General features: G+C 46.9%; 1 protein-coding gene across 2 annotated transcripts in view; it reads right to left on the bottom strand.

The window, feature by feature from the left end:
- slc6a9 (solute carrier family 6 member 9) overlaps positions 1 to 16,900 on the bottom strand; it is a 45,575-nt gene that overhangs the window by 9,399 nt on the left and 19,276 nt on the right. For both annotated transcript variants that reach the window (XM_079750403.1, XM_079750402.1), the window contains exons 2-4: positions 4,214 to 4,370; positions 2,709 to 2,840; positions 776 to 1,055 (exon numbers count right to left, since the gene is read on the bottom strand). In XM_079750403.1, coding sequence (XP_079606529.1) covers positions 776 to 1,055; positions 2,709 to 2,840; positions 4,214 to 4,370 — 569 coding nt within the window. The remainder of the gene's footprint in view (positions 1 to 775; positions 1,056 to 2,708; positions 2,841 to 4,213; positions 4,371 to 16,900) is intronic.

The raw sequence follows: 16,900 nt of genomic DNA, 5'->3' as shown, positions 1-16,900 counted from the left end.
TTCCTTTATCATTTTGTATCTCTGCTTTGACTCTATTGACTTGCAAGTGACTTTGAATCAAGGTATTTGCCAAATGAAGCAGTGCATACTCTTCTAGACTAGTATCTGAATTCACAAGTAAATGCTTAATGACCATATATGTAGAGGGAACATCCTGTTCCTGCTACCACAGTACCAAAAGGGATACATTGGTCTTTTAATTCCAGCAGTGTTTCCACAGTGCTAGTCTAACAAATCAGCAGAACTCAAAACTAGGTGACCCCGATGCTTCACTTTCTGTCGCTTCATATTTGTTTCGACCAATCATGCTGCTTGAGGCGGGGATCTGTAAGGGCGTAATTGGCCAACATCGAACACAAACTCGGCCAGCCCTAGAAGTCATCTTTTCCCGGGAAGGACAAGCTAAAACATCCTGTCCCGGACACCAACGTTGTGAGAAAAAGGGTCTGTGAAGTTTTTAATCCAACAGCGTGACGCCTGCTTACTGTAGAAACACTTATTAAAACCCCCTTCTCAAAGCGCAAATTAGATATTCTACTCTTCGGAGGAATAGCTCCGTAACGAAACAGGAAACAAGCCGTAACTTCGGCCCTTTTGGTTCTTGGTTTCCAGCCAAGGCTCTCTGTCGTCCCCCCCCCAAGAGGTTTTGCTGTAACATAGTAGGACTGCTGGATCCAAAGTTCTGCTGTAACATAGCAGGACTGCTGGACCCCAGATCACCACATTTCAAACAGAGACAGGGGGGACGACGATATTGGGGGGAATGGTCTCTTACTTCCAGTACTCCTCGCTGGGGCTGGTACGCTTGGTGCGGTTGACCACCGCGCTGACCCCCTCCACGGCGACGGCGGCCAGCCCGCTGGTGGCGTTGGCGAAGGTGCGGTTGGCGGCGTCCATCACGCCCACGCAGGCGGGCGTGTTCCAGGGGTTGTTGCAGTACGTCCACGGCAGCACGTCCGTCATGGACATGAAGAAGTAGTAGAAGGCGATGCAGATCACCACGTTGTAGTAGATGCCGATGTAGGTGGACACCACCATCATGCCGTAGCCCACGCCTAGAGGGGGGAGGCAGGGGGAGAGAGAGAGAGAGAGAGAGCGAGAGAGAGGGGGGAGATCAGATAAGGGTGGGGATTGGCGGAGGTTGGAGAAATAGGGGAGAGGGAAAAAGAGGCAGGGTAAGAGTGAGGGAGAATAGAGGTGAGTAATGCATTGGGAATATCAGGAGCTAAACAAGGAGAAAAAAGTGTGCTGATCGATGGGTTGATTAATGAATTGCATTTTGGTTCGTGGGACGTTTTGCTTGCCTGTTGGCAAACTCGGCGAAGCAATTACAAATGCTGCTTTAAAATCGAATTTAGCAGACACGCCTGCAAACTGGAGACGTTATGCCGCTTGTCTGGACCAGGTGGCTCAGGCAGAAGGCGTTTTTAATCTCAATAAGACCAACGGGGTTAAACACGGGTTCGATAAATAAAGAACCGAGGCCGAAGCAAACGATCCCAGAGCAGTGGCGGGGACGGGGGGTGTTGGGGCGTGTTGATGCGCTGCGATGACCTCGATGGGTGCAGTGAGGGAGATACGCATTCATGCCCACCAGGGATTCCTTCAAAGAGCAGCGCTAACGTGGGAACACAGAGCCAGGCCATCTGTGGCCCTCGTGTGCACAGGAACGAGCGAACCAAAGAAGGGAACCAGAGGCGGCGGAATTCGGAGCCGGGCGCGGCCAGGGGGAATCTGATCTGGAAACGGTCTGTTGAGCCCAAAACGCTTAGTGTGTAATTCACCATTGTTGTCTGTACTTTACCGCGAGTGTGCCGCTACAAGGGGAAATGTTCAGATGAGTTTCTTCAAATCAAGTTAACATTGTGTCGTTTGGCAGATGCTTTTATCCAAAGGGACGCATCGTACATACGTACGCATCCGGAACGAAGCCCGTTGGATGTCTAGGCTGAAGGCCATCCCTAAAGTGCACCAGGCATTAACTTACGTGGGCTGTTTTGTCGCTTTGACACTTTAGTTGCATTCAGAGCATTGTGCGTGTGATGGTACGTGTTTGGGATTTCTGCGGCGTCGTGCTCTGCTCTCCCATTGTAGCCCTTCACTAGGCCCCGGCAGAAGAAGAAAGAGTTGCCGTGTTTTGTGATTGCTACAGCTGTGCTGCGCTCTGCTTTGTTACTTCAGACAGATGCTTGGGCAGCACTTTCACTTTGCACTCTGTTTATTATTGCAACAGATGTGTGAAGAAGTAAATTCTTTAATTTAGAAAACATAATAGGGTAACATTTTGCGATAAGGGTACATTAAATCCATTAATTATCATTAGTTAATGCAGTTAACTAATGATTATTTATTATACAGCATAGGGGTAAGGATAAGGGTTGGGCTGAGGGTTAGTGTTTAGGTTAGTTGGTTAAGGATAACCCTAACCCTATCAAATAATCTATACGAGTACCATAGATAATTTGTTAACTTTTAAATAACTGAGTTTAATGCTTATTACTACATTAGCCAGCGTTAATGAATGGTTAGTGAATGTATCCTTATTGTAATGTATTAACATAATAAGGTAATTCATTTTTTCTTCCACCACCAATCGCCCACCCACCCCGAGCCACTGCTAACAACTCGACCACCTCCACCTACCACCCACCCAGCCATCCATCCATCCATCCATCCCCAACCTCGGCCGCCTCCGGGCGGGAACTGACCTTTAAACATGGGGCTGATCTTCCAGACCCCCAGGCAGCCCTGGCTGGCAAACTGTCCGAAGGAGAGCTCCAGGAAGAAGAGAGGGATGCCACAGAACACCAGCATTATGAAGTAGGGCAGCATGAAGGCACCTGGAGAGAGAGAGGGAAAGAGAGGGAACAAGAGAAGGGAATGAGAGAGAGAGAGAGAGAGAGAGAGAGAGAGAGAGAGAGAGAGAGAGAGAGAGAGAGAGAGAGAGGGAAAGAGACAGAGGGAAAGAGAGGGAACAAGAGAAGGGAATGAGAGAGAGAGAGAGAGAGAGAGAGAGAGAGAGCATTAGAGAAAGAGATGGAGAGATGGTGGAGAAGTATAGGGGGAGGGAGAGGCAGGGAGGGCAGTAGAAGGGAAGAGAGGGGGGGGGGGGGCAGGCGGGAGGTAGAGGGGACGGGGGGAGAGTGGGACGGGGTGGGCAGGTAGACAGAGGGGGAGAGGCAGAGATGGAGGAAAGAGACAGAGGGATTGGGATAGAGATAGGGAGGGGGAGAGGGAAGGGGGTGTTAGAGAGAGAGAGGGAGACGTAGAGCGAGAAAGGGGTAGAGGGGAATGCAAGAGAGAGATGGGGGAGGGGGCAATATACAGAAAGAGAGACAGAGAGAGAAAGTGAATAATTTGTACTGAGGGAGTGTGCCTTGTCATGACATTTGAGCAAATCTTGCATAGTCCCCCTCCCAACGTATTTATATGTCAGCCATCCATTATTCTCAGGAACATCAACAACAGCCATTCTGGGTATACCATGACCCTTTGACCGCTCCTGTTTTGATCCAGAACTCTTTTAACACCGAGCCACCGATAAGCGTCTGCAGAACATCAAAACACTGAGGTCGATTTCATCACGATCACCCTCCTCACCACCGCCACCTTTTGGCTTTACCGCCCTGTCCGACAAAAAAACGTAATACCTTAAGCGACCAAATCTTTTTCGGAAAATCATTGATTTCTGCTGCGAACGTGTCTACACCAATGCATTCATTACTCAGTTCGATCAGACATTTTGACTGATCGGCAGATAATTCGGACTAGTGAACGACAGACAAGGGGAATGGTTTGATCACACATGTCGGCAATCTAGCCTGTAGGCTCATACATTTGACAGTCTGCTCCAGCGAACATTATGACATAATTTACGAGCACGTAATTTACATGCTCGTAAATTACGCCAAATTTACAAGCACGTAAACATTGAACATAGATTATTATTATAATCCTAGTCCCCTTGCGGCCATATTAGTTGGTTGGTCAGGTAAAGTTTTAAAATCCTTGGGGCCAAATAAAATTTATCAAGTTACCCACCGTAAGCTGTTAACTAACCAAAATGGCTACAAACTGGTTGAATAAAGTGAATTTCTGTTATATACTGATAATTTGAAACGTGCGTGAATTTATTAGCGTTGACTTTTTTGCACTTGGGGGAAAAATGGTGGCAAACTCCAGTGGATTGGGCAGGGAGGCGGGGGGGTCCTACCTCCTCCATTGCGGTAGCAGAGGTAAGGGAAGCGCCAGACGTTGCCCAGGCCCACGGCGTAGCCCACGCTGGTGAGAACAAACTCAATCTGGTTCCCCCAGTTCCCTCGCCGCGAGTTCTCATCCTGCTTTGCCGGTTCCCCCGGAACCGCTCCGTTCTGTGGGGGGGAGAGGGAAAGGGAGAGATAGAGAGAGACAAAGAGAGAGAGAGAGAGAGACCTTTAGAATAATCCCTCATCATATTTTGATTGACAGTTTTTAATGAACACTAAAACACAAACACTGTACATTATGTGTGGCATGTGTAGAGAGGGAGAGAGACCGAGGCAGATGTAGAGAGAGATGTGTTTAAATAAGAGTCTGTGTAAACCGAGGAGCTGCACTGTACGGTTATTGATAGTCTAGTGGCAAGGGGGCTCGACCCGCAGCTGAAAGGGTGCCGGGCTCGATACCCGACGTGTCTCCAGGCATCTTGGAGAAAGTCTTTCCTGCTCATTAAGGACATGGCTGGGTATTCACCGCCGGTCAGAAGCCGCTAATAAACGTCTCCATAGTAAATCGTAACATAGCGGACATGCTACCTCAAATCGATGGGCATTCCCACATCCATACGGGAGCACCGGAGTACAAAAACAATTGTGCGTAAAGATGGGCAGGGATAAAACTTTACGAAGCATGGAAAAGTGGCATTCAGCGATAAAGGACAATGAGACAGAACATATCATCGCCGTAAAAAACGGGAAAACCACTGGGAGAGAGGTGATATCCCCGGGACGGGAAGGGAATAGATAAATAAAACCACCGCGACGTGGGAGACAGATCCTGCATTGATCCTGGAGCATTCGCGGCCCGGCCCGATCGATCTCAGCATCGACCCGAGCCCTATCGGTCAACTGGAACGCTGCTGTGGTCTACTTCGCATCCGATCAATAGACGGAGACAAGGAATAGGAAAAGAAACAGACACAAAAATAAGTAGAATTCAAATCAATCTTTGGTCAACTCGGGGTGTTGGGATGACGGACGACAGGCGGATGTTTAAAACATTTAACGTCTTAGGGATCGACTTGAACCGGAAACACCAGCAGCCCTACCGCTGGTGGACCGGGCCGCTGGTACTTCCCCTGCGAGCAGGGAGACGGGTATCGAAGCGAGGGGACAGAGTGCGGCCGAGCGGGCGGGGGTGATTGGATGGTCACAGAGGTCGGCGTGGATCGATGCAGGGGGGGCGATGTCATCAGCATAAATCTGTGGAGCGCTGCGACCGCGCTACGCCCGTCTCCGGGAAACCCATCACCAGAATCCCCACACCCCCCAGAACCACCGCCGGGAAAAACCGAACCCCGCCCTTAAAAAGGAGTTGGTGGTTGACTGAGCCCCGAGTAATGCTGACAGTGCACCTGCGCTCCATCATGCAATGCACTTTGGGGGATGATTTTTCCTGACTCAAAGCCGAAAGGTACTTGATTGAATCCCCAATGTTCTCCGGCCTAACCCGTGGACGTCCATGAGCGAAATCCTCTAGCCAATACCCTTACCCAAGCATCAACCTGCACCTTAACGACGTCACTGTAAATCATCTTGGATAAATGTGTCTGCTTAATGAACAGTGAATAGCGGTTACCCAACATACTCAATATACGCAACAGCCTTTAACAGCTTTATCTACCCCACGAAATGTCACTCCAATAAAACACACTCGATTTGAAAAGAGTATACGTGAGGGATTCAACGTCCGACCGCCTTTTGCAGCCACTCCTACATCTGGTCCTTTTTCGGCCACCCTCGTCTTTTCTGCACTTTTTCCTGATGGTTCTGCTCTTCCAGCTCGCTGAGTCCATCGCATCACTCGCTCGCTTCATGCCTCGTCTGCTCGTATACAGAAACACACACGTAACGCCCCGGCGCTGGGCTGCACAATGCGTTATCTCCCTCGCTCGCTCTCTCTCTTCCTCCCATTTACCACCGGGCTATCTTGCCCATTCAGGTTGCCATGCTAACGATTCTACGGATCACTTATTTATATGTTTCACGTGAATTGGAAAAAGAAAGTGACGGAACAATTTTCTTCCCCCGGCTTTTCTCAAATTATTTGAAACTGTTGTTGAGAGGACACAGGCGTGTGAATGCACAAACTGTTCACTGACATCGCCATGCGTGGCGCCGTGCACGTGAGAGGTCATCACACGAGAGCAGACGCCGGCCAACATGGGATGCTGTCATCTTGATTTCAAGTTCTCATTTACCTCCTTCTCCTCCGCCGTTCACTCCGTCTGCCGTAGTCAGATGGTACAAAACCTCCCTCACCAATCTGTGTGTGTGTGTGTGTTTGTGTGTGTGTGTGTGTTTGTCTGTAAATCATGCAATGCCCTTTTACTACTACTGCTAATTGGGAGCAACATGTAGTAGGAAAGGTAAATAAGTATGGGAACTCAGACGGGTGTGTGTGTGTGTTTGTGTGTGTGTGTGTGTGTGTGTGTGTGTGTGTGTGTGCTGTTGCTATATTCTGGTGCTCATTGCAATATTTGTTTACTTTTGCAAAAAATGTGAATGAACATCAACAAAAACATAACACATAAATCAAAGCCACTCAACCAGAGTTTATCGAGAACATTAACAATTGATCCGGAGTGACCCCGGAACATAAACACTGATCCACAGTGACTCCAGAACATTAACACTGATCCAGAGTGACTCCTTAACATAAACACTGATCCACATTGACTCCAGAACATTAACACTGATCCAGAGTCAGTACAGAACATAAACACTGATCCAGAGTCATTACAGAACATAAACACTGATCCACAGTGACTCCAGAACATCAACACTGATCCAGCGTGACTCCAGAACATAAACACTGATCCAGAGTCAGTACAGAACATTAACACTGATCCACAGTGAGTCCAGAACATCAACACTGATCCAGTGTGACTCCAGAACATAAACACTGATCCGCAGTGACTCCAGAACATAAACACTGATCCAGGGTGACTCCAGAACATCAACACTGATCCACAGTGAGTCCAGAACATCAACACTGATCCACAGTGACTCCAGAACATAAACACTGATCCACAGTGAGTCCAGAACATCAACACTGATCCACAGTGACTCCAGAACATCAACACTGATCCACAGTGAGTCAAGAACAGCTGCTCGAGTTCCCCCTGACTGCGCGGTCAAAGCCTCTGAGCCCAGCTGGGCCCACAACAGTCTGGAGAGAGCAGGGTAAAGAGCTGTTTGTTGGACCCCACTTGGTGCTCGGGGGATGGAGAGGGGAAGGGCGGGCTATGGGCCGCAGATGTGGTCATGATGACTCGGAGAAACACAGAGTTTGTTTGTATGAACAGTGCAAATGTATTTTTGTGTCTGACATGTGTATGTCTGTGTGTGTGGGATGGAGGAGGTGTCTATTTTGGTGTGTGTGGCTGTGTAGGCTTGCATGTGTGTCTGTCAGTGTGTGTCTGTCGATGTGGGTGTGGGAACATCATCCCAGCATGCAGTGGATCATATTGTCTTTGGCTTAACAGTAAGTGCCCAGAGAGTACAGCTGTGTGCGTGTGGATGATATACGAAAGGAGCCACAGACACACACATCTGGTCTACAGGACAGGTGGATCAGCAGACAGAGAGGCCAAATGTCACCGCCCGGGCAGGGTGTCATGAGGACTAGTGAAACTCAGTCAGGTTTGAGTGCAAGTGTTCAGGGTCTGACTGCAGGATTGTCTCCGAACAATCACATACAAGTCAAGAGAATCTGGAATGATGACACAGATCTCAGATGTCTTCCTAGATATCAGACAGACGACAAGACACACAAAAGGAGACGGAGCAGGACAGAGAGGAATGGAGAGAGCGAGAGAGAGAGCATAGAGAAATAACAATAGACAAAGAAGTAAAGAGGTAGAGCGAGAGAGAGGTAGTGAGGAAGTACGAGGGAGAACGAGATGGAGAGAGGAAGAGAGATGGCACGAGAGAGGGAAAGAGAGTGAGAAAGGAAGGGCAACAGGGAGGTAGAGGGAGAGCGGTAGGGAGTAAGGAAAGGAAGAGAAGGACTGGTCAAGGTTGTCTTGCTTGATCAAGGCGGATGATCTCTCTCTCCCTCTCGGTGTTCCAGCCTGTCGTGTTATCTCCCAGCGGCCCTACGGTCACTCAGTCAGACAGACGTTATTCCCTCCCTCCTCCCCTCAGCCTCTCCCTCACTCCCGCCTCCCTGTCACTCCCATCTGTGCCTTACGTAAGAACAGACATGCACCTCTCTAACTCTCATCTACTTTACCCGACTAACTTCTCTCTCTCTTTCTCTCTCTCCTGATTCAGTGTTTCTACTTCTCAATGAACTCCATCCCTAATGTGGAAACTTTATAATCACATAAGTGAAGCCATGCTGATCGTTTCACAGCAAACAAAACTCAACATATCTGCGGCCTACCTGCAGGCTTCTTCCAGCAAGATGCACCCAGCCCTCCACAGCCCCGGCCTTAAGGAAATAATGTCTGCGTGGGAGTTTGGATGAAAGCATCTACTGAACGCCCGGCAGCAAAATAACTGGACGACCAAGAGTGCTGTAGATAGGGCTCCTCCCTGCTAAACAAAGGACTACTGCTGAGTGTTACCAGACACCAACCTGTCCGGACCTGTCAGGATGGCTATCCTGAGCGTATGGACATTCATGATGAAGTCAGGAGAATTAAATCTCGCCGGTTCAGCACTCGGAGCCAGTCCAAGTGTCCCTGAGCAGGTCGTTGGGAGTCGTACCCGTGAATTACAGGTGAACTCGATCAACTTCGCTTTTAAACTCTAAATCATGGATCTCAACGAATGCTCTCATTCAGGACCTATTGGAGTTCACAAGTGAAGCCAAACACAGACACATGCACATGCACACAAACACACACACACAAACACTTGAGGCTTTTTCCACAGCTGAAAGTGAAAAAATATAAAAGGACATGGATGAGCAGGTAAGGGTTAGGGGGCATCTCTCTAAAGAAAGCCTGCAGGTAATCTGTGTGCATTGGTTGTAACTTTTATACTCTTGCGATTTACATACACACACACACACACACACACACACACACACACACACATCAACACGCCAACACACACAACACAACGTATCAACAAAAGATGTGTGGGGGGAAATGCCAATGTTTAAACTTAATGAGCCGATAAAACCGAGTTTTGACAAGGAGGTGCCTGTTAGCAATTAGTCATCCAAACCAAAGCTCCCTCCCTCCCTCCAGTTCCCATCCCTATCATACACACCGTGTGGGCCCGGAGGCACAGCCACGGCGGCGCACTTTATGAACACACTGTGGTCAGTTTGCCAGGCATCAGCATTGCAGTTTCTGGTGCTTTAAAGAGACTACACCCTTGACTTGGTTTACATGGGTTCAAGCCTGGTTAAAAACCCTTGATCTAACTTGATCTTATGAACCTCTGCACAGGATTACGTCTACAACATTCATCTACAGCTCAAACATTTGAACATGTTTGCGTCACGTTTGAGTCATTTGAGATGACTAACGCGAATCATTTAAACCACACCGAGATAATCAATCTTGGGTCAACTCGGGGTGTTGGGATGACGGACGAAAACTCCTAATTGCTGATTAAGTATGAGCCATATGAGGCTAGTCATTGTCTCCTTGGGTCAAGCCCTCAAGGAATTCAAACAGGCCAGTTCTTTAAATCCTGCCCATTAAAACCGACAGCCTGACACCTGACTCCTTGACATTTGTCAGCGATAGCCAGTGGAGGATGGGCGAGAGACACAAATCTCAATGGACAGACAGAGTGAGAGACTCTGTGGTGCAAGAGCCTGGCCAGGTCAGGTTTCACGGAGGGGAGACATATGTTCAAGTACCGGCGGGGGTTAAAGTTCGAACTGAGGATCGCCTCACACAACACCCATGGTTTCTCTGACAGCCTCGTCCGACACGTCTGAGAAATGCATCTCAAATTGTCCACGTTCCCGGTATAGGTGATAATGAGAGTGAGGCATAGTTTGAGAGGGAGAGCAGACATAGCAGGGAGGTACTGGAGTCCAGTGGCACTCTCCTCTTTTCTGATGAAGGGAGTCTTGTTCAGGTCTGGGTCAATGGGCGAATTGTGGATAACATTGTAGAGAGTTATATTTTAGCTAGATTGTTAACAATTCTAGTACAGGTTTGTTTATATTTATTATTATAGATATTTTGGTTTTTGCAGTGAAGTAAACAAGGACGGATTATAACCTTGATAGACAAAATGTTTATTTTTTGCAGTAAACAAGGTCCCAAATGTGCTTGTTTGGATTTATATAATAATGGCAGTTGGTTGTCTATTGAAGACCTTGTATCGGCAGACGGACGGCATGTACAATCTCAGCCTTCAGGTATCCAACCCGCATGAAGGCCAAAACTAACCGGCTTTCAGATGAAAAAATCCTCTGAGTTCCACTCTCCATCATCGACCACCTTCTATGCTCTAAACACATACGAATGAACAACCAAATACAACCCACTATGTCCGCACGCCGCGTAACGCCGTTGTCATGGAACCTCTCTACAACCAGACTTTTGTTTTGTTTTTATCCCGGCTAAATGGCTGTTTAAAAAAAATATATAGATAGTTTGAACCGAGCCGTTTCTGTGCACCTAAAACCGAACTATCTTTGTACTGTGTTGTAATTCTCAGATTACACTTACATTAAACATAATAATAATAATAATATCATCCCTGCACTGAGCAGACTTTTCTACCACACCAAACGGCAACAGGGAAAGGAAAGGGGTGCCAGTTCCTTAAGGCGGCACACGTAATCGCCACTCCTCCTATACGAAGAGTTTAGTCAACACAACGGGACTGTTAGCAAACAACAAAAAGCACCCTCGCCCGGACCCCCACCCCAACACCACGGATACAGCCCCTCCGCGCCCCCGACCTCAAAGCGGCCTCTTTATTGGTGGGATGTGAGGTGAGAGTAATGGGCCCTTAAGACGTTGGCCCCCCTCCCTCCCTCACGCATCAACCTGCTGCTGCAAAGGGGCACACACACCATTACCACACACACACACACACACACACACACACACACACACACACACACACAAACACACTCTCACCATTACAACACACACAGACACACACAACACACACAGACACACACACCATTACCGCGCACACAAATTCACATCAGTACCCCACCATACAATTTATTCGATGATAGTGTTTGAAATGACACAACTCAGAAAGACAGCGAGAGAGAGAGAGAGAACGGGCAGTAAAGGCTGTCCGGAAGCTGGTTGTCACAGGCCTAAAGTTACATCACCCCTCCCCCAAATGGCGTGAGCAGGACGGTCCGTCAACTCACTCAGAGGAGAATGTAAAAGTCAATCGAACAAAGACTGGATGGGTTTCACCCGGTGTGATTTAGCCCTGGCCGTGTTCAGTGTATGGGTCAGGGCGTAGCGTTAATCAGTTGGGGGACAGTCCGGGTGTAGGTTAGTCCGAGAGGCAGCTGGCTAAACCACTAAACATGTCAGAAACCCTAGGGGGAAAACAAGCTAGTTGTCTGAGACTAATTTAGTACTGGAGTGAAAGGCAGAAAAGCCCCCCCAAAAAAAATACAAATCAAGAAGTACACATTGGCCAAGCGTTGAACTGCTGAAAACAACAACAACAACATCATTCTTAACATATCTATCTATTGGACATCACAGCTAGCGCATTTATTTAGCGCTAGCTAAAATGTTTTTATAAAGCGTTGGTGTGAATCTTTTTGGCATTGATAGCAGTCTGAGCATTGAAACTTGTGTTTTTGAGCATGGTGAAAAGGTGTAGCCTATAGTTGACGGACAGAGCTATGCCTTTTGCTCTGGTGTCTTTAGCGCTGTCTATCAAAAGCTATGTTAAACCTCAAAGGGCGGAGGTGGGTCACATAACAGACACCACTCTAGTTCAAGCCTCCTGCTCCTGGTCAAACTGCCAGGCTAGTAGCTTGGCAGTTTGACCCCCAGCCATAAGGTACTGGGTTTGATCCCCGAAGGTCCTCAGCGTCACCTATCAGCCACCCTTGAGCAAAACATCCCAACGTGTTGGTAAAATTACACACCGAATTCAGTCTATAAGTTCAAGTAAGTGTGCTATTTTTTTTTCGGAACTATTTTATCTATGTTATAATACCAACAACAAAAACATATAGCTAATTTGTGTTCTCTCCAACTCTGACTTTGTGCAGCTTTTGTATGATTCGAAAGTCTGCAAACATTGAGATGAGCTAATGTAAAGGGTGATTCAAGTCGTCCACCAAGAAGATGCATTGTAAGGGTCTTCAGCAGCCTTATCCACCTACCTTCCCAGTAGACATCATGTTGAGGACGACTGGTCAGTGGAGGGCCACACAGATAGCGCTTCTAAGTGTGAAGCTTCCTTCTAACTTCATGTGTGGTGGGAAGGGGGCGTGGCCAAGGGTGAGGCAGAATGTGTGTGTGTGCATGCGTTTCTGTGTGGGAAGACGGGCGTAGGAACGATGATTAACATGGAGGCCTTGGGTCAGACCCCTGTCCTGGACAGAGGATCAATGGATTGATTAAACAGGATTAATATCTTACTACACAAAAGATGTTGGATGATTCATTCCAGAAGTCATGGCATGAACATGTTTGGTTTGAGAACCAAAGTTCTAAACAGTAACTGACTATGGTTATAATTAATGATGACCCACGCAAACACACATCCCTCCCACACACATACACGACAAAAATATAAATTGATGACAAAATCCATGTTTTCTTGGGGAATTTACAATCGTTCTCCGTCTGTGTGTGTGAGACATCCTTGCACAGTGACATTTTCCATAGATAACAAAGTTACTATTATCACAAGATGTGTCTGTTATGGTTTACTGTCCATTGTGTGTAAGATTTGGCTGACGAAAATAAAACAAATAACGAAATTCCCAGGATAATCTCCCCGTCCGACCGTGAAGGTGGCATCCCAAAGCGTGGGATTACGTTGGCGAGAAAGAGAGAGAAAGAGTGAGTGCAGTGATGGAAACGAGAGAGAGAGAGAGAGAGGAGTGCAAAAAGACTCAGCACAAGAGGTAGATGAATAATGAGACAATAGAGAAACGCGAGGCATAGCTATATATAAAAACGACAACAGTGCAAACTTGCAGGCACGATTACAAAGGGAGATGGAGATAAAACGTTTTAATAATAAATGTATTTATCCAGACAGGAAATTTGGTTGTCAGTGAACAAGAATAATAATTAAAAAGATACAAAAAAGGACAACAAAAATACAAAGATAAAAGAGTACAAATAGGCAAAACAAATACAGGACTTCCGTAGCGACCACAGAATCGGTTGCTATGACATTCCTGTTGTACTAACATATAGATTAGGACTGTCACAGCAACTGGTTCTACTGTTGTGACGACAGTCCTGATGTATAACCACATAGATCAGGACTGTCAAGAGTCATAGTCAGAATTGGTTGCGAGGGCCGGACGACAGGTGTGGCTTTGGCCCCGCCCCCCAGCCCCCCTCCTCTCTACTCGCTCACCCTCTCGGCTTAACGAGTTTATTTAATTAGAGCCTCGTGGTTGTCTAGTGATGCGGGAGACTGGCCTGCGGAGGATCTGTTGGCCGACGCAAGCTGTTCACCTGCCCCAAACACACACACACACACACACACACACACACACACACTAACACAGACACACACACAAAGATATAAACGCACAAACAGGCATACAGACAGACAGACAGACACACATACGCACACACACACAGAGGCATAATGGTGCAGTATTAGTAGTCATCATTGGTTACTCTACCGGTTACAGGACTACGTTTGGAGCTTGTGCTAAGAGTTTCAGAAGAGACAAGATGATTACAATTCAGATTATATGTTTCGGTTGTCCTCATGCAACCTACAAGTCACTCTGCTATCTGGTACAGGATAACGATCAGAGGTAGAACGCAGTGTAGGATGAAGGAGAAAAGGAGAGGGAAAGACACTTAGGCAAGAAGATATACTTGGAGAGAAAAATTCACACAAATGTGCATGTGCGCCTGCGCGCGTGTGCGTGCGTGTCGTCTGGATTGGAACTAGTAATGCGCGATATAAACGATATACGATATAAACGATACAAAAATGGCCTACGATAGAGATTTTAATTCTATCGCTCTATCGCGATAATGCATGTTGATGACGCAAAATACAATGTTTAATTCTTGGTTTGGTGCAATTCCTTTTCACATTGCAATTTTCGCAACAGTGCCAGAATTCGTCAACAAACCTGCATGTGTGCAAAGAACGTTAACCCATTTGTACCGGCTGCTGTGCGGCGCAACATTGTATCTAGTAGATACAATGTTGCTCCGCGCAGCCGGTACAAATGGGTTAATGGTAAACACGCATTGATGCGCAATCCGGTCTTAAAGGTAAACACGCACAGATGCGTGATCCGGTCTGAATAGATTAAATCATTGGACAAAAAGGTCTGTAAAGCGTTAAAGAAAAGGGGGGGGGGGGGGTTAGCACCGGTGAAAGTAAACAACCATGGATATCCAGCGTGATATACATTGATCTGCGGACTGGTCCAACTCCTTCTCCCTCATCCTGACTCGGAATGTGTTAAATGCATCGGCATTTTTAAGTTATGTTTTCCAGCATACTTTTTACTTGCTTTTGTCGGACCGTCGGGTGGTGGCTCAACATGGAGCAAAGAGGAGACGGAATGTCTTTTGGATATCGGACCCAAATATCCAAAAGACGTTCCGTCTCCTCTTTGCTCCATGTTGAGCAACGTCTCCGAGACCACCTCTCCGGCTGGGTCAACCTCCTTTTGATGGTTAAAAATATCACGTAATCGACAAGAATCTTAACAATCAATGATCGATCATCAATTAATCATGCCCATCCCTAATTGTCAGTACAGTGTCTGTTCCTTATCTAGAAAGACACCCGTTTTTCCTGTTCTCTGCATCTTGGGTGGCATTTAAGAACCAAGGACTTAAACTAAGTGTAGTGCCTTTTAGAATGGTTTGCACTAAAGGAAAGGAACCCAATACTAATTTTATTTATCTGCAACATTATGTTGTATGATTACAGTGTTTCACAATAAATGTTCTCGAAATGACATACTATATTTCTCTTTTTTTAAAATACATTTAGCAGTTTGGCTTTACTTAGGGTCTATGTAACCTGTTCTGAAACGGTTATTTTATGATTTTATATTGTGATATATATATCGTTATCGCAAGAGGCTGCAATGTATATCGCAATATGGATTTTAGGCCATATCGCCCATCTCTAATTGGAACCAGAATTGACTTAATTGGGACCGTTCATCAGTTCAGATTGGAAAGAAGGAGCAAATTGTGTGGCCACACCGCTCTGACGTTTAACACATCACTATCTATTCCTCTCTCCCTCCCCCCAACCCCCAATTACATTCTCTCCCTTTTGCTCTCTCTATCCTCTCTTTTTCTCTATTCATTGTCCAGCTCCCCCCCCCCCCCCCCCCCCCCATATCCTGCTCCCTCAAAGGTGCTGTCCTGAAGATCTACATGCTCTCACTCTCGTTCCTGTAAATCTTGTTTTTGGCTTAGAGGAGTCCTGTTCCTCCAAAGTTTGGATACTTTAGATGTGTGATTCACACTCGTTAAACGGCAGCATGTGCATACATGCAAAAACTGTTTTATCACCGGCATCTAAAACGATTAAGACTTCAAAAATGAATCTTGCCTCATGAATGCTTCTTTTGAAAATTGTGTCTTCTGCTCACTACATCCCTGTAGAGAGGTCCGTCTTCATAAGACAAGCATGCCAAGATGGACACACACACGCGCACGCGTACACGCACACACACACAAGCGCTCTCTTGATGATAATTGTCAGCTCTCTCCACCACGAGCGAGGCTGCTGTTCTAGGCTTGCAGTTAACTTCTCTTCTCCCTTTTGTTGGCTCCAACACGGAGCAGTTCAAATGACGATATAAAGTACACTTAAATAAAATGTTGCTACATTTGCTTCTACATATGCCATTCCTCCCCTCTGGCTAACTTATTTGGTATCTACAATCCCCTAGCACCCCCTAGTACCCCAAAAGTAACTCCCAGTAGGCTCTGTGTGAGGAGCTTTGCATTAAATGGCATCCTCTCCCCGTGGCCCAGAAGCTACGGAGGAAGATAGCAGCGTTTTGGTCGATTCCTCCTTCACACAGCACGGTCTGTCTGCCTTCCTGCCCTTACACACAGTGGCCCGGTCGCTCGGCCTCCCATTGAGCAATTCTAAGCAGTGTGGTGAATGGGGAAGCAGGCCAGTCAGGACAGTGCACGGTCTGCACAAAGACAGGCGCCATGCCCCTGCTTGTCCATATCTGTCCGTCTATGGAGGATGAATTGCTCGTTGATAGTCATAGGCTCACGAAAGTAACAAGGTATCGCTACGCGGACATGGATCGGCAAACTCACTGAAATGCGTTTCGGATAGATACTTAACCCGAGCCACTACCATGTAATGATTGTAGTCCCCGATCACAAGTTTGTTTCATGAATTGAAATACATCCATTTATTACTTGCAACTTTGTACAAAGACCTGGTGATGGCTAATAGAATTCCCCGTGACAATCCCCTCGCCTTGTTGTAGGTGACTAATTATGGGATGGATACATCAGAACAAACTATAT

Source organism: Pollachius pollachius, assembly GCF_949987615.1.
Source record: "Pollachius pollachius genome assembly, chromosome: 14".
Taxonomy (NCBI): domain Eukaryota; kingdom Metazoa; phylum Chordata; class Actinopteri; order Gadiformes; family Gadidae; genus Pollachius; species Pollachius pollachius.
The sequence above is the reverse complement of the archived record's forward strand: the minus strand, read 5'-3'. Positions and strand labels throughout refer to the sequence as shown.